This window comes from Drosophila montana, unplaced genomic scaffold (assembly GCF_035044405.1).
Source record: "Drosophila montana isolate Dmon_TW-CO22-7 unplaced genomic scaffold, ASM3504440v1 contig_3003_1, whole genome shotgun sequence".
NCBI lineage: Eukaryota > Metazoa > Arthropoda > Insecta > Diptera > Drosophilidae > Drosophila > Drosophila montana.
Genome location: NW_026997879.1, coordinates 487,009 through 507,366, shown reverse-complemented (window position 1 = coordinate 507,366; position 20,358 = coordinate 487,009). Strand labels below are relative to the sequence as shown.

At 43.3% G+C, this 20,358-nt stretch overlaps 6 protein-coding genes across 9 annotated transcripts; 4 read left to right on the top strand and 2 right to left on the bottom strand.

Moving 5' to 3' along the window:
• Position 1: 1 nt before the first annotated feature.
• Positions 2–6,065, top strand: Pitslre (pitslre). 2 transcript variants are annotated; one of them, XM_064685068.1, is made up of 4 exons: positions 2–345; positions 985–1,306; positions 2,965–5,308; positions 5,371–6,065. In XM_064685068.1, the coding sequence occupies exons 3-4, from the start codon at positions 3,185–3,187 to the stop codon at positions 5,905–5,907; spliced, it is 2,661 nt and encodes an 886-aa protein (XP_064541138.1). In that variant the 5' UTR covers positions 2–345; positions 985–1,306; positions 2,965–3,184; the 3' UTR covers positions 5,908–6,065. The 2 variants fall into 2 exon arrangements, with proteins under 2 accessions (XP_064541138.1, XP_064541137.1); XM_064685067.1 differs by lacking the exon at positions 985–1,306.
• On the bottom strand, positions 5,971–7,400 carry Pex16 (peroxin 16). The gene is made up of 2 exons (XM_064685072.1): positions 7,188–7,400; positions 5,971–7,125 (listed from the first exon to the last, which is right to left on the bottom strand). The coding sequence occupies exons 1-2, from the start codon at positions 7,297–7,299 to the stop codon at positions 6,230–6,232; spliced, it is 1,008 nt and encodes a 335-aa protein (XP_064541142.1). The 5' UTR covers positions 7,300–7,400; the 3' UTR covers positions 5,971–6,229.
• Positions 7,401–7,698: 298 nt separating this feature from the next.
• Positions 7,699–9,108, bottom strand: tzn (tenzing norgay). Of its 3 annotated transcripts, none has more exons than XM_064685071.1 (2): positions 8,959–9,108; positions 7,699–8,607 (listed from the first exon to the last, which is right to left on the bottom strand). In XM_064685071.1, exon 2 carries the CDS (start codon positions 8,573–8,575, stop codon positions 7,760–7,762), a length of 816 nt encoding a protein of 271 aa, XP_064541141.1. In that variant the 5' UTR covers positions 8,576–8,607; positions 8,959–9,108; the 3' UTR covers positions 7,699–7,759. The 3 variants fall into 3 exon arrangements, with proteins under 3 accessions (XP_064541141.1, XP_064541139.1, XP_064541140.1); XM_064685069.1 differs by having other exon boundaries at positions 8,722–9,018; XM_064685070.1 differs by having other exon boundaries at positions 8,824–9,017.
• Positions 9,109–9,585: 477 nt separating this feature from the next.
• On the top strand, positions 9,586–10,787 carry LOC135430317 (uncharacterized). Its single transcript, XM_064684930.1, has one exon. It carries the CDS (start codon positions 9,633–9,635, stop codon positions 10,701–10,703), a length of 1,071 nt encoding a protein of 356 aa, XP_064541000.1. The 5' UTR covers positions 9,586–9,632; the 3' UTR covers positions 10,704–10,787.
• A 3,827-nt stretch (positions 10,788–14,614) lies between these two features.
• Six4 lies at positions 14,615–18,220 on the top strand. The gene is made up of 4 exons (XM_064685065.1): positions 14,615–15,035; positions 16,366–16,760; positions 16,828–17,345; positions 17,941–18,220. The coding sequence occupies exons 1-4, from the start codon at positions 14,876–14,878 to the stop codon at positions 18,038–18,040; spliced, it is 1,173 nt and encodes a 390-aa protein (XP_064541135.1). The 5' UTR covers positions 14,615–14,875; the 3' UTR covers positions 18,041–18,220.
• A 318-nt stretch (positions 18,221–18,538) lies between these two features.
• Positions 18,539–20,349, top strand: LOC135430333 (trafficking protein particle complex subunit 12). Its single transcript, XM_064684959.1, has 4 exons — positions 18,539–18,953; positions 19,008–19,592; positions 19,649–19,824; positions 19,886–20,349. Exons 1-4 carry the CDS (start codon positions 18,633–18,635, stop codon positions 20,265–20,267), a joined length of 1,464 nt encoding a protein of 487 aa, XP_064541029.1. The 5' UTR covers positions 18,539–18,632; the 3' UTR covers positions 20,268–20,349.
• Positions 20,350–20,358: the final 9 nt, after the last annotated feature.

The following is a 20,358-nucleotide window of genomic DNA, read 5'->3' as shown; positions in this document are numbered from 1 at the left end:
GCAGCCCTGGCCGACTGCGTGAAAATCGTTTGTGCTATTGCAAACGTTTGTAATTATTTTTATTAAAAACAACGTAATATTCCACCGAAAACCCAACTGAAGGTCATATAGATGTACAAAAAGTGCAAGCCAAGACTTTTGGCATAAAGCGTTAAAGAAGGTTGCATACAGGTTGCTGAAAATTACTGGTGAATCAGCAGCTACATATAAACGAGAGGGCAACGGTAGCGTCAGTGAAGCCAATATCTAATTATTATCTACACACAAATCGCAACGCAATATGGTCAATACATCTGGCAGTGAAGATGGCCAGCTGCGCAGCCCCAACGATGGACACTATATCAGGTGTGTAAAAAATAAATGTATATGCCAATGTCTATTGAAAATCATATAAAATTGTTGCTGCATACACACACGCATAGACAACACGACTACATTCACATGCATGCGCGCGTGTGGCTGTGTGTGTGTGTGTGTGGGAGCTCCTGTGTATTGAGTGCGGCAACTAAACCATTCTTCTATTTGAAAGCGTTATTTTCTGATGTTTATTTACAAATAAAGAAAAAACAATCTGTAAAACATACCATCATCCAATGCCCCACACGGTTCACTGATCAAAAGGTTGCGCATTGTGCAGGTCCGTTATTCCATTCTTTTATATTCACATTTTCATCTAAAAATTATAATTTGAAGTACGTCTGTTTTGCCATGAGAACTGCAGACGGTGACGTCACAGACGTACAGAAATAGACACAAAAATTGCGCACTTTGTAGCACCTGTAGATCACTCAATCGTGGATTCCCTCACACCGACATATCCTTTTTTCGCTTGCTTAATATATGTGCAATGTAATGTACATATATGCATATGTATATTGCCTACCAAATGTTAAATAATAACAAACAAAAAAAATCCAATTTATTGACTACCATAATTTTGCATATGTACCGTTTAATTGACTTGAGTTTTTTCGTTGCAAATAGGCCAAAAAGTGTGTACTTGTCCCAAAATGACCGAGGCGCGCGATGGCCAACAACTAAAACTAAACTTAAAAAAAACCTATAAAAATACAAAAGACAAATACAAAATAATTATAAAAGCTGAATGCAAGAAATGAAATTCAAATTTAAAGTGTGCCCAGCAGCTCAAGTGTGTAAAATGGCAAATCGGCAGCAAACTGCAGGCCCAGGACATGGCCCCTTCTCAAACACAATATGAAAAGTCAAGCAAAAACCTTTTAATGAGAGAAAGAGAGAGAGAGAGAGAGTGATACCTCAAAGAGAGTGAAGATCTCAAAGCCTGGCGGTAAATCGAATAAAACTTTCTGTTCAATAACAATGCTAATGCCTTTCCAAGTCCTGTCATCTATATACGCATATTTATACATATATAGATCTAAATCTTTGTCTTTTGTCCCACGTAATTACAAATATATTTCTAGCAGAGTTTGCAGTCGTAAGTTTACATTTTACAGCCCATCGGAATTCAACTCAATGCCCCAAGGAATTGTTTATCTAATTGCCATATTCAAATGGGGTAGGCCAAACAGGTAAGTACCTAATACAGTGGAACCTTGAATTACTCGAAATACGTAATTATCTATACAAATAATTCTTTACTATTTTTTACCATTTTTTTGCAAAAAGAAAACTCTAAGTAACACAAATGGATCAGAAATATTTGGAGAAGAGTGTAAAGATGAAAAGGTTCTACTTACAATAATTCGTACACCCAAATAGAGGGAACCCGTCATAACAACGAGCACACATAAGACGGTTCAAGGTTCATTTGACGAAGAAACCTGGCGTTAGGATTCAAGCTAAACTATCACACACAAAAAATAAGCCGATATATCTACGAATAGTTGGTATAAAATCTTTATATTTTTGTCTGGAACTGTTTTACGCATTGATGGAGACACCTTCGACCACAAAAATATCTTAATAGATATAGACTGCTGTCTGTTTCTATGCTTATAGGTCTTTATTAGTTTTACGAAGTTTTAAATAGATGTGTTTTTGGTGCAGGAAGGAATTATCGGTCGTATGAAAAATATTTGTATTTTGGTCAGATATAGACTGCAGTTTGTTTCTGTGATATATGCATCTTTATTATTTTAAGAAAACTTCGAGTAGATGTGTTTTTAGTGCAGGCAATACATGCGTTAGAGTTGGCAGAATCAAATCAATATATAATAAATATACTTGCTATAGGAATTATTGTTCGTGTAAAAAATATTTGTTATTTAAAATATCAAAAAAACCAGTCAGGAATTCACTATATTTTCAATGTTTTAAAATTTGGTCATAATATTGAAGCAGAAGCTTTTTAAAATCAGAATCTACCAAGAGTTAGTTAATTTTATATAGGGACAATCGGCCGAAATTGTTTTTTTTTTTTAATGTCTGCAAGAGTATTTATTTTTCTGCAGCTTGAAGATAAATTAACTTATGTTGAGAACTCGTGATGTTGAGAATAACGATTCTAATTTATAGATGTTTAATACCTTGCTAAATTTTTATAAATCTGACATTTTTAAGATTTTTGGTAAAAGCTATTATGCGTATTCAAGGATCCACTGTATACAACTAATGCACATATACAACTTCGTATTATTTGCTAATATACTACACCAAGCGTTGTTGTTTTTTTTTTATATTATTATTGTCCATTTCCACCCAATGTTCAAGCAGTAATGCGCTCTTCCAATGGGGCCTTGAGATTTGAAGCTGACGGGCAACGTAAAATGTAATCAACGACAAGCACTGCAATAACAACAACAACAACAACTAGAGTGAATGTATAACAAGAACTACAAGAACTGCTAGAACAGTCAGAGCGCGCCTCGTCGCCCCCGTTCAAAAGCTGGTCGCACACTTTCGTGGAATCGACGAACTTCAACAATTTATGCAATTGGCGTCAAAATTAGTGTAAAATTCTTTCTTTTTGGTTTTTTTTTTTAGCGGCGAAGACGATCATGACGCGGACGCACTGTACATACAACCGCCACAGGCAGCCAGCAGTCAGGGCCGAGATCCGGCCAGTACGCGTCGGGAGAAGAAGAAACACTCGCGCGATCGTCGACACAAGGAGCGCAACAGCTTAGAGGGCGTCGAACGAGAGAGAGAGCGAGATCGTGAACGCGAAAGAGATCGATATGAGTATCGGGGAGCACGAGAGGATATGGAGCAGCGCTATCATCAGCACCATCAACAGCATCGCAGTGAGCGAGCCAAGCATCATTTAAGCCATGCCTACCATTACCCGCAACAGCTGCCATTACCGCCGCCTCCACAGAGTTATGTTCATCATCACCACCATCATCAGCAATTAATGAGCTTATCCCGTGGGGGAGGACGTACCGATTACTATCATAGCAGTCGGCATGTTGATTATGTGGATGTGGATCAGCCACTGCCGCCGCCGCCGCCGCCACGACGTGCTGTCAAACATGCCTACGAACAGCCGAAGGATGCTGAGAGCCTGGAGCAGGATCTGCGTTCGCGGCTGCTCAGCAAGCGGCACAAATATGTTAAGGACTATGAGTCGGAAGAGAACTATGAGCAGCTCCAACAGTCACATAGTCGCCGCAAGGATCGCGAGTCACGACGCGGCAGCCACAGTCACAAACTACGTCATGGCCAGGTCATTGAGCTGCTGGACAGTCCCGAGACAGCGGCGGCGACTCAGCATCATCGCAGCAAACAACAAAAACGTGCCGAAGCCGAAGAAGCCTTAAATCCGGCACAACAACGCCGCACAGCAAACAGTGATCCGGAGCTGCTGGCGCGACGCGAGAAGATTCTGGCAGCCGAGCGTGAGAATCGCCAGCGTAAGCAAATTGCACGCGAAGAGCTGGAGGCGCGTCGCGAACAACTGCTGCGCGAACGGAACGAGCACAGTGATGCGCTCAGTCCCAGCGCCGTGGCGGCCAGTGTAACGGCCGGCCTTCATATAGTCAAGCGCAAGCTAAAAGTGAAAACGGAGGACGTTCATTACGAGCGAAGAAAGCGTATCAAGCAGACAACTGAGGAGAACAAGCGACAGATGAAGCAAAATGATGATGGCAGCGAAGAGAGCGAAGAATCCGACTCCGAGGAGGAGGAGGAGGACGACGACGAGGAGGACAGCGGCAGTGCGGAAAGTGACAGCGATACGGCAGACAGCGCAGACAGTAGCTACGCACAGGAGCCGCACAAGAAGAACAAGCGAAAACGAAAGCAGCCAGATGATGAGGAAGATGTTCCACTGCCAGATAGTCCACTGAGTGTGGGCGCTCTATACAAATCACCCAAGCAAAGGCCGCGCTCACGATCCGCCAGCTCCAAGAGCTCGGAGCACAGTCATAGCAGCGCAGCCAGCAGCAATAGCAATAGTCGACACAGCAGCCGAAGCCGCAACAGTCGCAGTCGTTCGCGCTCGCCAGCCAGCAGCCTGGGCGAGAGGGAACGCTCGCGCAGCAGCAGCACGCGCAGCGAGGAGCGCGGCATGGCACAACAGCAGCAGCAGCAGCAGCTGCTTGACAATTTTGAGACAAGCGTCACGGAAAAACCGTCCAAGGCACCTGTTGAGGACTTGCCGCCCTGCGATGACAAAGGCGTACCGCTGCCCAACTACTATCCGGGTGTGCAGGGCTGTCGTTCGGTTGAAGAGTTTCAATGCCTCAATCGCATTGAGGAGGGCACCTACGGTGTCGTTTATCGTGCCAAGGACAAACGCACCAACGAGATTGTTGCCTTGAAGCGTCTCAAAATGGAAAAGGAAAAAGAAGGCTTTCCTATAACATCGCTGCGTGAGATTAATACGCTGCTGAAGGGTCAGCATCCCAATATTGTGACTGTGCGTGAGATTGTCGTTGGCTCCAATATGGATAAGATATTCATTGTCATGGATTATGTGGAGCACGATCTAAAATCTTTAATGGAAACAATGAAACAGCGCAAACAAAGCTTCTTTCCAGGCGAAGTCAAATGCCTTGTCCAACAGCTGCTGCTCGCTGTCGCCCATTTGCACGACAATTGGATCTTGCATCGTGACCTGAAGACCTCCAATCTGCTGCTCTCTCACAAAGGCATTCTCAAGGTCGGTGATTTTGGATTGGCTCGCGAATATGGCTCGCCACTTAAGAAGTATACCTCCTTGGTAGTCACGCTATGGTATCGGGCACCAGAGCTCCTGCTCTGCTCACCGGAGTACTCCACGCCCATAGATGTGTGGTCTGTGGGCTGCATTTTTGCCGAATTTCTCCAAATGGCGCCACTCTTTCCGGGCAAATCGGAGATCGATGAGCTTAATCGCATATTTAAGGTAATGAACAGTATAGTAAAAAGGTATTAGCAGTGTTTGATTCCATTTTCTTTTTATTTTAGGAACTCGGCACACCCAACGAAAAAATCTGGCCTGGATACTCGGAGCTGCCGGCCGTCAAGAATATGTTGAGCCAAAACTCACAGTTCACGGATTACCCGGTCTCACAGCTGCGCAAACATTTTCAGGACAAAACCTCTGATGCGGGACTTGGACTGCTGCAGGGCCTGCTGACATACGATCCGAAACAAAGACTGACTGCTGATGCGGCGCTTAAGCATGGCTACTTTAAGGAGCTACCCCTACCCATCGATCCATCCATGTTTCCCACTTGGCCCGCCAAGAGCGAGTTGGGCGCACGCAAAGCGCAGGCTTCGTCCCCAAAGCCGCCGTCCGGCGGCTCACAATTCAAGCAGCTGGGACGTGACGAACCCATGCCGACAGCAGCTGCTGGTGGCGGTGGGGCAAAGCTCGCCTCGGGCATTATAACTGGCAACAAGAAGAGCGGCGCAACGGCGGCCAGCACCGGATTTGTGTTAAACGCGGGTCTAACGCAACGGCAGCTGGCAATGGGTCCGGGCTTCAGCCTGAAGTTCTGAGATAGATTGTGTGTATACAGATTTGTAGCCAATTTGAATAATTGTTATGTATAGTTTAGCGTGTAAGATGAAAAAAGAGGAAAGAAAAAATATCGTTTAATGTATGTGTACAAATATTGTTCCAAATATAATTTAAAAAGCCATACAAACACACACAACACACTTTAAAATCACCATCTTAACCAGCATGACAGAAGTCTAAAAAGGACGTCAGCAGTAGTCTCCTTACTCCATAAATTTCTCTTAACATGTGCTCAAATCGCCCATTAATCCATGCATAACTTTATATCTTAGCTTAAAACGGAATACTTGTTGCCTAGCCTCAAGTGGACCACAGATAAAAGTAGGTGCTCTGCCATTGTGGAATGTATTCCCGTAGGGGTCCGGCCACCAATCTGACAAGGGGCACATGCTGACCCACAAAGCCCAAAATTCGTTCGATGCGCGTCTTGCTGTAGTTATCATAGAAGGGCGAACGCACGAGGAAGTACAACAGATTGATGCAGCGTCTGCTTAGCTCCAGTTTCTGCTGCTTGGACATGAGGTGCCTATGCTGGCGATACAGATGTACGCTATATAAATCAAGGGACAGTGCGATCATGTACTGCTTCCAGCTGCGCTGGCCGAATAGGCCCATGGCCGCCAAATGGACGAGCGGTTTGGCAATGTACAAGTACTCCGCTTGGAGTAGCTCGCGTGGTATTTGCGTTTTGGCCGCATCCGCATTGTCCACATGTAACTTAAAGTCACGGTATTGTATGGGCGGTGCGCCCTCAACTTTGCGTATAAGGCGGCCGGAACGTTTTAATTGAAACGTTATGGAATGCTCCGACTGGGCAACAGATGCCTCCGGTGTACGCTGTTTGCTCAGTGCACGACGGTTTAAAGCTGCGATGGGCGGTGACGTGATAATGTCCGAAGTGGAATGCTTGAGCAGAAACAAGCGGCCCGCTGCCTTGAAGACTTGTATGAGCGCTATCACCAGCCATTTGCCCGTTTGGCCAAACAAGCGTCGAGCTGATATCTCGATAAACACCTCACAGTATTCGAGCGTCGTCAGCGTGACCTTTAGACGATAGCAAAGGCCGGACTGAAGCCGGAGTACGGCGTTTTCGTTGGCACCACGTGCCTTGTCGATAATGCGATCGTTGTAGAACACCAGCATATTGGATAAGGTGTATACTAGCTCGGAGAGTACATTGGAGTTCGATATGCGACCTAAATGAATATGGATTGCATCACCAAGTCCAAAAACCGTTTCTTCAATAGAAAAATTTTACCTGCCACAAAATATGAAACCCATTTGGCCGTGGTCTCGAAGTCGCCGACAACATCGGGATTTTTGGCTACCCATGCCTCGTAGGACTTAAGTAAGCCTTTCAACTGGTCCATTATGAAATAAAAACGTTCTACTCAAAGAACACCAATCGAATTGCCGTTCTTTGTTTTCTTTTATTGCGGTGCAAATGCAACAAACCACCATTGCCATTCACCCCGAATGTATGTTATTTTGATAAATTTTAAATATATCGAACAGGGGAAGCGATGTATCGATATCAATGAACTTCTTTGGCGCCAGTCCGATATAAAAAGAACATTTATAGCTGTGCGGTTTCCTTTACCATTATGAAATAAACACGTTCTTTGTTTTGCGGTGCCAATGCAACAAACCACATTTCTCATTCGCTCCGACGGTGCGTAATTTTAATAAATTTTAAATATATTGAGCAAGGGAAACGATGTATCGATATCAATGAACTTTTTTGGCGCGTGTCCAATATGAAAAGAACATTTATAACTGTGAGGTTGGTTCCCTTCACCGAATTGATTTCAAATTTATTTAATTTCAATTTTAAGCCTTAAAGTTATCCTTCTCCTTACGTAACATCTCCATGGTTATTACGGGATTCGTCTGGCCACCGGCATGCTGTTGCACGGTAGTCTCATGTACGCGCATGAAGGGATTCCAAGACTTTTCCTCGCCGATTGTTGAGGGGACTGTGGGATCTTTCGAGGCGCGACGCAGCTTGGCCCATTCAATGCGATTCTGGATACACTTATTGTCCGGCTCAACATGACGTGCAAAGCTCATGTTTTGCAGCGTATACTCATGGCCACAGAAGACCTTTGTATCATCCGGCAATGCGGATAGCTTGGCGCACAGGGCATCGTACATTTCCTCAGGAGTACCCTCAAAGAACCGACCACAGCCGCCTTGGAAGAGGGTGTCGCCGGTAAAAACGGCGCCAGGGTCATGGCTATTTGATGCAGTTACATGGTAGCATATGTGTCCGCTGGTGTGACAAGGAGTCGACAAGCAGCGCACATTGAGATTACCAATGGTGAAGGTGTCGTCCTGGCGAACTTTGTGATTCATTGCGCCGATTCTGTCGTCGCCGCCATACACCTGTAGTTCACCCGTCCACAGCTTAACGAGCTTCTCATTGCCGCCTGCATGATCCCAGTGATGGTGAGTCGTCAGCACCTTATTTAATTTGACATTCTCCTCCTGCACGGTCTTGATAACCAGCTCGGGATCTACGGGATCCACTACAGCTGCCTCGCGCGTCTTACTGTCCACAATCAGATACATGTAGTTGTCCTGGAGAGCAGGCAGGATTTTCACCTGCATGCTATCCAGCCTTACGTCCTCCAGTGTGCTATGCATTCCCCTAAAACCGACGGTCCTCACCTTTTGCACTGCAAAGTGAGTAGGTAAATTGGAAAATGTTTTAGTTCCGACGATTTAAGTACGCAACAGCATGCAAATAATAAGCACATGAAACACAGATTAGATTAAAGACAATAGATTACAATTGACGCGACAGAACGGGACAACCAGAAACCGTTTTAATGATCCAGCACCAGCACCAGACGCAACGACTGCAACGCCGCTCGTTGCTAATTTGGACGAACCTCGAAAGTAGTAGGAAGTCAATTGGGTTTCAATGCTGGTGGACACACTTTTCCAGACTGACGAAAACATTTAAGCGCTTCAAAATTGCCAATTGCTGTATTTATAACCTAAGGCACAAAATATTGCTTATTTACAGTTAGATTTGTCACCAGAAAAATGCCGGAACAATTGATATATTATATGTATTTTTTTCCTGTGTCAGCTTGCCAAAGCTCCAGAAGCTCGATAACAAAACTATCGATACATTTTTAGATTATGGTGGAATGACAACTGATACTTATTTTTTGATACGAAATAATAATAGAGTTGTGACTTGTTTGTCCGTGATGCTTGGTTATCCGCTATGTAATTATTTTTAAACACACATTTATTTAAAGATTTGTTTAGGGTAGTCTGTTTGGGGTTCAAATTTATACCTCTTTATTATCGGTTAGCTTAAATGAAAGCTTATTGATAATAGAGGTAAATCACACTTAATAGAGGTATAAAATCGACCTCTCAGCATCCCGGTTAACAGTTGTTTCCGGTTTAAAGAGTTCCGGTTAAAAGACTCGAGTAGCCTCCCTAGTTGCGTCCCGGCAGATTCGGATAGAAGGCACCAATATAGAGTATCTTTTGATTTTATATTACTACAAGTATTAACATATTGTGGTAGTTATTCTCGCGCCCGTGAGAATCCATTGCCAAAATGATCTTTGCTTAGATTATGTGGATTGCACGTAAGAGCATACTATGTACATAAGCTGGGTTTCTTATGTCATTTAAAGCCCGGCATATATTTGTAAACGAGTAACATAATAAATTGGGAATGTCTGATGCTGGTGAGCTGAACTCATCGCAGTCCCATTCCCAATTGATTGAGGTGCAGGTACATCATGTGGGTGTTACGGCCAAGTTGCAATCGCCTTTAAAAAAGCTACTGCCCCAATTGAGCAGCTCAACCGAAACGGAACTGTTTCAAACGACCAAATCGCAGTACAATATGTTTGAGAACGAGGGACAAGGTGATACAACGGCGACAACCACAACTGGCCTGTCCAGTCCGACGCGAGTGCTCTATGAGATGCATGCGGAGCCGGAGAAGCATCTAATCAAACCGAATCGCATTGAGTTCCAGCGCTATTCCAAGAGCAAGTGCACCAGATTTACGGTGCCGCCGCGCCAACGTCCGAGCAAAGCCAAACAACATGCGCCCACGTCAAAGGGACAGCAGGAACAACAGCAGCAGCAGCAGCAACAGCAACAGCAGCGCCAGCAGAAGCAGAAGCAGCAGCAGCAGCGTCCTGGCTTCCTGGAGCGCCTTGTGGCCTCGCTGGATAACATGTGCAAGTGCCAGCCACAGCATGCACACAATATCATCGACGATCTGCCATCACCCAAGTGGAACAAGAAGGCCGCCTCCCGGCACACTTGCATTGGCGTCTATCCGTTCGAGCACGGCTGTGCGGATTACTTGAGCACCACCGACACACATCCCAAGATTAACTCGATCATGCTGGCGGATCGGGCCACCACGTATGCGACACACTTCTGGGCCGAATTCTTTGGCCTGCTGCACATTGGCGTCGCCTTTGTGGTGGCCTTTGTGCTGCAATGCTACAGATTCGTGCTGTACTCGGTGATCAATACCCTGATCGTGGGCCTGCTCCATACGACCGCCGACTATTTGGTCAAGCCGGCGTTGACCGTTGTCTTCAATGGCTTCCTGCAGCCGCCCATGATATTTTTATATAATGTGATGTGTTCGTTGCGCGATATCATGGAACCGCTGGCGGACACCTTGGACTGCTTTATGAAGCCATTGGCCACTTTGGGCGGCAGCCTACGTCTGATTAATGTCAACTATCGCAATGTGCGTCGATTCGCCAAGGATGTATGATTTCTCACGCATTTCTCACTATTTTCTCAAATTGTACAACTGTTTAAATAAGTTTTGTTTCGTTTCGTTTTGTCGTTGTAAAAACGGTCTGTTGTTTCATTCCGCTGCGTTCCGCACGCACAACGGGTAGGAGGAGCCAGCCTGCCAACCCCTTAAACAAATTCTCTCTCGCTCTCTCTCTCTCGCTCTCTCTGCCAGCTGCTCTCACAGCAACAGGATTATATTGGGCATACACCTTGGTGCCTACAATACAATCTTACGCATATAGAAACCATATCGGGTTACATTGTTTTTCCACTGCTGTTCACAGAACTGTGCTACCATAACGACCTGGTCGCTGTGCCTGCCTCGCTCTGGGGCTTCCTAAGGGTGGTTGTTGATAGCGCAGTTGGGTGTGGGCTCAATTACGTTGAATGAAACATTTATGATTTATTTGCTCATTTTGTGGCAGCGGCTACGAGGGGGGACCGCAACATATGCCCACTATAACGGGTCCTGATTGTTTTAAAGCGACTAATTGTATCCCATGAGAGTTTTTTTTATTACTTTTTATATGTCTAATAATTTAAAACTTGGCCTAATGAAGGCGTTATAAAAAATAGTCAATAGCAAGGCAAAAAAAGAAAATGAAAAAAATACTTGAGCCCCAGCAAAATTCCATATAAAAAAGATGAGTTTATCACTAGCCTTTCTCTTGCACACAATTTACTTGGTAAAATGCAGAAATTTACCAAGAATTTTGAAAGACCTGAAATCAATTTAAAAGATCTACAAAATGATATTTATCAATGGATTAGCTGCTCTAGTTTCCTCGAATATCCTTGGACATTGCTCGTCAAAGATAATCTTGGCAAAACTGTAACCCCATCCCCCTCCTATACCTATTATGATTATAAACCATGCTTTGGGCATGGAAGGTGTACGAATACTAGAAAAACAATTGAAGCTCCCAATGTATACAAATAGTTTATGTAGTAAATGTAGAAAAGTTTTATTTGTTATTTGGGTAAATGGACACCGAGACCCGGCGTCGCTTCATTAATGAGAATTAATGAGATTGTTGTGGTGCGAGTGTATGAGAGTGTGCGTGTGTGTTTGTGTGTGTGTGTAGACCACTGACTAAGGATCGTTTTACAGCGCACATTCATTGAGCATTGGAAGAGCAACACCCACATCATACACACACCCACAGCACACACCCACACACAGATGCACAACCCTTTTTGGCGGTATATCCAATTAGCTGTAAAATATATATGTTGGCATATGTTGGAAATTCGTGTGCATTGATTGATTTCCGTAACTAATTGGTACATAGTTTCGTGGTCTTGCTCTGAAAGCTGAACAATATTAATTGGTCTTGATCTGCTTCCTGTTTCTGCTGCGCTATAAATACTACATGAATCCATGCCCGCTTAATAACATACGTTTCCAATTCCCAGCGATATTTCTATTGAACAATTGACGACAAGGTGCGAAAATCAGGTTCCCTACACAGACGCAATAGACCAGCCCCCGCACACACAAAACAAATGCCTGAGTTTGCCCATTATTGTGCGATCGACAAGCGGATAAAGGATAGGGGATAAAGGGACCTGGCACGTAGAGATCAGACATTGTGACTACATTTCATGAATGGGCCAGACACAGGGCACAGGGAAAACATAAGTGACATACACTTTGCAGACGTTTTGTTGGGAATTTTGGGATTACAGCTGTTAAGCTGTTTGGTGGGTTTGTCGCCTTTGGTTGCTCTATTTTCTGGGCTATTAGGCTGGGATTATACAATACACAGGTTGTTCTCTGTAAGGATTGCGTGGATCTTAGCATGACGTTAGCTAAATTTTAGTCTTTTTTTTTTTTGCCCAGAAGTTAAGCAATTTGTGACAGAGATGACAATGGAAACAGAAATGACAATAGATTGGTTGGTTATATAAGAAGTTATGCGTAAAGCGTTTTGAATATGAATCCAGGGATTTATGGACTAAACGGTATCAGATAACATATAGAGATTGGGTAGACACAGTATGATGAAGGTATTACCATAATGAACGTACTTCAGCAGAAAATGTAGACTAGAGTTTTTATACATACGTACACACATAAAATATGTAATTAATCTTGACATTAGGTTAGGTTCTTTGAGAAATTGAAGAAACTGCTTATACGCACAAATTGCATCACTGTCACCAAATCCGCCAACAGATCCTCGATTCTCACTTAAATGCATTTTCTGTATACGGCTGGCTGCATTCAAGCGCTGCCCATGCCCTGCATTAAAACGAATCGGACACCAACCCAGGCAAAAATCTGCTATGCTCGACAAAACATGATAGTGTGGGAATCGAAGCGGTTCGCTTCGCATGGCTCACGAGCTTTTTGGTTGGTATCGCTTGGCAGCTAAGTCCTGACACGTGATTGTAATAATCAAATAAACAATATTAGCCTAATGCGATTACAAGCCTTTTTTGCGGTCAATTAGAGGGCAACACGCACCCCAACCACGCCCACAGCGTCGTATGCCAGAGTTGCCTGCTGTTTCAAATTATTTAATCCTTGCTATCGATAACCTGTGGCGATGTCAACGTTCAGCCAGCAGGATGCCCCGGACAAGCCACCCAACCAAATCTCACGCCTAGATTGGTGAGCTAATAAAATTAGCCTAATAAGATTCAAGCCTTTTTGTGGCTAATTAGAGGAGGCATCACACTAACAGCTTCAGAGCTGCCTGCTGTTGAGCTTTTTTGCTCCTGTTACCGATAACAGTAACTGCACCTGTGCCCCCTCTCTCTCTCTCTCTCTCTCTCTCTCTCTCTCTCTCTCTCTCTCTATCGTTGCTGTGCCCCCTTCCCCTTAGAATTGATCGCTCAATGCTATAAAATTAAGGTTCGAGCTGATGCTGTGACAAATTGAAATCTCTCGTGCGACCTGAAACTGGGACAGGCTCAGGGATTTGGCAGTGTGACGAAATTGTCAACCCTCCTAATTTCAGTCTTAATGAATTCTTTTTAACAACAACAACAAACATATAGAGCTACAATATGCTGCTGCTGCTGCTGCTGCTGTTGGCAACCATTGTTTAGCCTTTTTGTGGATTTGCTGCCGTTGTCACCTTTGTCATGTCACTATTTTATCACACCATTGAAGTGGCGCACTCTGATTTTAATGCTTGTGAATGGGAGGAACAATTCTGTAATTGAAATTTGATGCCATTAGATGACAGCGACAAAGACAGCAGCAGCAACAGCAGCGGCAACAGCAGCAGCAGCGACAGCGGCAACAACACATTTTTTGCAGCGCGCCCCTTTATCAGAGAGGTCTGTCTCTCTGTTCAGTTTTGTTGCCTGTTGCGGCGGGGCATCAAGTTGCAGCGAGTTTTGGTGACTTTAAAGACTGATTTTATATGCAAACTCTAACAAAATAGCATTGAGCAATGCCAAAGAAATTTGATGTAAATTCTACGAACCGCACACGGCATTCATCAGATACTCATCAGCAGCAAATGAGGTCATGATGTTTTTATTTCAATTTAAATTTCATGTTAAACGTTAGATAACATTCGCACACACACACGCATATGCACATTATACATGTGTACGTGCAATCAAGTTTATCTGGCCTGTTATTGGCAAATTCAAAATGGCGCCTGGTTTGGCCAGGCAACGCCCACTTGCAGGACAAGGCAATGCGAATAAGCCACCCCTAATTAGCGCGCTCACGCACACGCACACACACACACACACACGCACACCCATGCACAGATACGGCTACATAACACACAGGCAAAGCAGCTAACAGGCGCCTTTACAACGTTTCATTTCCAAACGTTTCAGGCAGCAATAGAACCATCGCCATAGCCTTGAATGCAGTTCCATGTTCACTCGTCTTTGCTGCTGTCGCTCTCTCTGCCACTTGCAGTTGAGTTTGAAAAGCGAAAGCGTCGCGTTGCTGACAACGGGAAGCCAAGCAAAAATACAAAATTAATAATCTGTTACAAATATTTGTACTTGAAAAAACCGTTATTACTCGCAAATTTTAATTGACAGCAATCAATTGTCGGGTTAAAAATTAAACATTTTTACGTATTTTGTTGTTAAAAAATTTAAAATAATTGCGCCGAATTCAAGTTAATTTAAAGTGCCGCTGCAACTGTAAAGGTTCAGCATAAAAATATGTTTGAAAAAAATATGGATAGCACAAATCTGTCGGTGTCCATAAACGGCGATCTGGACTCGACCAGCTCCGCCGGCACAGCATCGGATCATTCCGCCGTGCAACACGATAATATAAGCTCGCCAATGGCCTACGGTTCGCTCTTTCTGCCAAATGCTGGTAAGCTGTGGCTCAAGTCTTATCAGTTTGGCTAGCCAAACTCTAAAATAAATATATATATATATATAAACATATATATATGTAGATCAAATTACTTGCAACAGGCGTCAATGAGGCGCTGCATAAACAATTAAAGCCTGGGATTCTTGTTATATGTTTTAATGTTAATTTATTTTTGCTGAAGATTTCACATTTTTTAGACGCTGAATGTGCTCGGAAATGTTGTGTATGTAATATATACGTAGACCGTTAAAAATGAATGCTAGCTATTCGTAAACTACTTTGAGATAAACTCTGATTGAAGAATTTAAGAGTCTTGATGGACGCTAAACATAGCAAAGAATTGCGAAATTATTGGTAGCAAATATAATTGTTTCCCATTTGCAATATAAGATGTCACTTAAAAATTTTAAGATTTAAATACTTTCTCAAAGTAAATTCTTGGTAATAATTATGGCTTTAAAAAACTTAGGCATTGCCTTAAGATTTTGAAGGGCAGCTTGTATTAATTTTCCAAAACAATCTTCAGATTTGCTCAAGATTTCAAATTGTTTATATTTTACCTATATATTTATTAATCATGAATATGTGTTGCGGCTAAAAAATTGCCTAAAACTTTGAATACATTTTCTCATGTAGCTCTTAATCCGAATGCTCGGCATCAACTTTGCTATTGGCATTCTTTGGTGTAGTTTCTGCCTAAGAAAAACACTTGCAATCGATTGTTTTATAATATTAACATAGCATTAATTATGCGATTACTGATCTATACATATGTATGTGCATATGCATATATAAGCGAATGTATCACATGTCGTTGTATACATTTATTTGCCTTATGTCTCTTTCTGGTCAATATGATATTGTATGCTATGTCTGAAGTCTCAGGTCTGAGGTGTCGAAAATCGGCAACGGCTTTGCTCATGTGCAGAATTTGATTAGTCACATGCAATTTCGGGGGGGTCGATTGCTCGATTCAAGGGAGTCTTTAAAGGAGCAGGGGTTGGAGGGAGGGAGGGAGGGAGGGCAGCTTTGGCAGTATTGCTGAACAACAAAGTAGCACGTGAGACCGAATTCTCTTGCGTCAATATTCGTCGTGCATATAAAAAACAAAAACATTAAATGAATAAAATTATGTTTCAATTATGCTCACACGCGCCAGATTTGGTTGATATAATGGTTGATTGTTAGACAAAAATGGATTAAAATTATATAAATTAATATATATTGATAGCTTTGTATACCCTACACTGTTTAGAGTATTCTAATATTTGTAATCAGTTGAATTTGATATTCGAATTGTGTGCTTTCGATCTCAACCCTGTTGCAGGTTATCGCGGCAACATTTCATGTAAAACCGTATTGCAATTGGATAAATTTGCGCCGTACGAGACAACCGAAAAGGATTTGATCGAGCGGCGTTTTCAGGACATCACCAATGACTATGACAAGTCACCGCCACCCACAGCGGCAACCACGCCCACACACTATCCCACGCTTAACAGCATCATCTTTGAGAACGGCAACAGCAGTCTGAGCGATCTCAATGGCAATACCAAAACGGATGCACTCTGCGCGGGACTGCAGCGCGCTCCGACGTCTTTGGGTGGCACTGGCGCGTCCAGTGGGGGTCATCTGATATCAAATTTAACTGCAGCGCACAACATGTCCGCCGTGGGCAGTTTTCCGATCGACGCCAAAATGCTGCAGTTCTCCACGGATCAGGTGAGCCAGTGCCGCACTTTTTCATATGTTTCGGTACCTAATCGAAGCTCTCCACTCGTTCGTGCAGATTCAGTGCATGTGTGAGGCCCTGCAGCAAAAGGGTGACATCGAAAAGTTGACCAACTTCTTGTGCAGCCTGCCGCCCAGCGAATTCTTCAAGACCAATGAGAGTGTGCTTCGCGCCCGCGCCATGGTCGCCTATAATCTGGGCCAGTTTCATGAGCTCTACAGCCTGTTGGAGACGCACTGTTTCTCCATGAAATACCATGTGGATTTGCAGAATCTCTGGTTTAAGGCGCACTACAAGGAGGCGGAAAAGGTGCGCGGCCGCCCCTTGGGCGCTGTGGACAAATATCGACTACGCAAAAAGTATCCACTGCCCAAGACAATTTGGGATGGCGAGGAGACGGTCTATTGCTTTAAAGAGAAGTCACGCAATGCCCTTAAGGATTGCTATCTGACAAACCGATATCCCACGCCCGACGAGAAGAAGACGCTGGCCAAGAAGACGGGCCTGACACTGACGCAGGTATCCAATTGGTTCAAGAATCGCCGGCAAAGGGATCGCACTCCGCAGCAAAGAACGTAAGTTTAACATACAAGAAAATAGAACTATTTTTTTCTATGTCGCCCAAAACTAATTACAATATGTTTTCCACATAACTCGTAAAACAATTCATTCAACGCTTGAGAGTGCGCATGTTCCTTAAATAAAAAAAAAAAACTCAATTGTTTTCAAAATTGGCATTAAAAAAAATCGTTTAAGTGACCGTAAAACACTTGCGTTTGCGTCGCCCTCCCCGTCCCAGGCCCATTCCCGATTTCAGTCCCAGTTCAGTGCGGTCCGGTGCCATTTTTCTTAAAGGCACTTGAGCGTGTTTTATGTCCAATTTTGCAGCTCCTTGTGCGCACGGTCCTATGCATATTTATAGACCTCTTCGGGCTCTGGTCGCCAACGTTGACGTGCCCCGATGCCGAAACTGAGCGCATGCGTGTAGCATGTGCCTCAATTGTTGCCGCACTCCCCGCTGTGTTTGATCGTTTACGGGCGTCAAATTGCATACACTCTCTAACACATACATATGTACATATGTATATGTGTATGTGTACATACATATATTTACACACACCCACATTCACATACATTCACTTGTTTAAATATACGTATATTTTCTTTCAGTGATTTAATGCTGCCTGTGGGCCAACTGGATGCCAATAGATTCCCGCGCATGTTCAACGCCCCCAGCTATTATCCCGAATCTATTTTCAATGGACAGTAAAATGCGTTGTACAATCTAAATGCGCAGGCGCTGCTTTGTAAATACAAATTTTAATGTTATATTTGGGTCATCAAATGACGTTATGTTTCTAGTTGTAGAGTAAACTTTAATTTGCTTTATGTACTGTACAATAATAATAATGCAATTGCAATAAATAAATATAGAAGAACAAAAATCGAATTTAAACGGGTTTTTTCATGGTTGGGTAGCACTTGTCAAAATCGCTTTCAACAAACTATCGTAAAATTATAAAATATCGATAAGAAACATATTAAATTATTTACGATTATTTAGTATATCCATGTCTCTATTCTCTTTACGGCCAAAACAAGGCCTCATTATCATCAACTATATTCTTTCCAATAATTTCGATGGCATTTCAATAATTTTTTAAAACGCATTTTCAAATTTCATGTACAACAATTTCAAAAAAAAAACTCACCCGTTTTCAGTGTGACCGTAGCCAGTCTTAAGCTGTTGACCTCAAAATATATATAGAAAATCGATATTGTGTTTTTTATCGGTTCCGCTTTCGATTATTTGGCAGGTGCTAAAAAAAGAAAAGAAAAAACATTAAGGCATTGAACACGGAATGACAAACAACTCAAACGGTCGATTAAGCGAATACTTCGCCAACGATCCGCCCAGTTTTTTTGATGAGCTGACAAATAACAAATCAAGAGCCAAGGAAACGCAGCCAGCGAACGCAGCTGAAACAAACAGCAGCAATATGTTGGCCAGCACATTTACGGGCTGCTTTCAACCGCCCGAGTATGTAGAAGCTGCCGAAGCGGATGAGCCTATAACAGTATCTGACGAGGTGAGAAACCTCTGGCAGCTGCCCACTCCAAGTGAACCGGGCAAGCAGGCAACACATCTGATTACTCCAGGCTTACACATAGCAAACGATTTGGTAAATAATAAAATATTTAACTACAGATCTAACGCTAACGCTCAACTCTTGTAGCCCGACCCCATAAGCATTGCGGTGACTCAACATTTGGGCCAAGCTGAATTGCAGCAACGCAAAATCCTTGGAGTGGAGGATGTCACGCAAGATGAGCGTGGCATACGGACGCTAATAAACGCCGGCTGCTTTCGCGCTGCTGTCAATCTGACGGGCCGACTATTGACCATATACGGCCAAGGCTATGGACGCGCTGGTCAGCCAGCCAAGCATTCACCACATTCACTGCAATTGTGGTTTACACGCCTCGCATTGCTGGCCAAGCTGGGCGAATATGAGCTACTGCAGGCAGAAGCTGAACCCTTTGACCAGCTAAATGGGCCGGATGTGTTTTACGAGTACTACACGGAGATGTATAAAGGAAAACACGGCTCCATAGCGTGTTTCTCGTTTCGGCTCCTATTGGCCGAACTGCCCATCTATCTAGGCAAGCCGCATCTGGCGCTGGATCGCTTGTCCGAACTACATGTGATCAGCAATGAAATCAAAGAGCATTATGATAGATTAAAGAATGCAAATGCAGCTGAATTTTGGCAGCGGCGTGCCGAGCGCGTTTTGCAGTCAATAATCAACTGTGCTCTAATGGTCAGTGAGTTAAGGACACTTAACAAAATTCATTAAATAACTTTGTTCTTTTTTAGATGAAAAAATTCAGCATGATTGATGACATTATGGGCGGAATGCTGCTTACACGCTCTACACTTAGCAAAGAGGAACAGCGCTCCCTTTATTCGGCTTGGGGTCGCATTTATCTACAAATTGGTGATATATTTGGGGCAGAGCAAAAATTTGCCGTCTCCCGGCGTCTGCGTGAGATGTGAGTCAATTTATTAATATTGTTTTTTCAATCGAATATCGAATATCCTTTTGTGTTATAGTAATTCACCACCTGATTTGCGTGATCTGGTGGACAAGGGGCTTATAGCCGTGGCCAAAAATGATTTTCCAGAGGCCTATCTAATTTTTCAAAAGGCGCTGCATTTGGACTCGGGCAATACAATGATACTGAACAATATGGGCGTATGTTTGCTTTATGCCGGCAAACTAAAAGATGCTATCAATTTGTACGAGCGAGCAATCAATCTGAATCCGCAAAAATCATTGAACGAAAGTTTGCTAGTGAATTTATCCACATTGTATGAACTGGAATCTAATAATTCCAATGCGAAAAAGTTAAATTTGTTACGTTTGATAAACCGATTTAAACCGGATCTCAATATAAGTGTAGAAATTTGCCTTAAATTGCAGGCAACAAATTAGATACAAATATATGTAAATACTGTTGGTAAACATTCCAAAACTCCATCCAGATTGAATAAAATTCAACCTAAAACAACTAGTATTTCGAAGA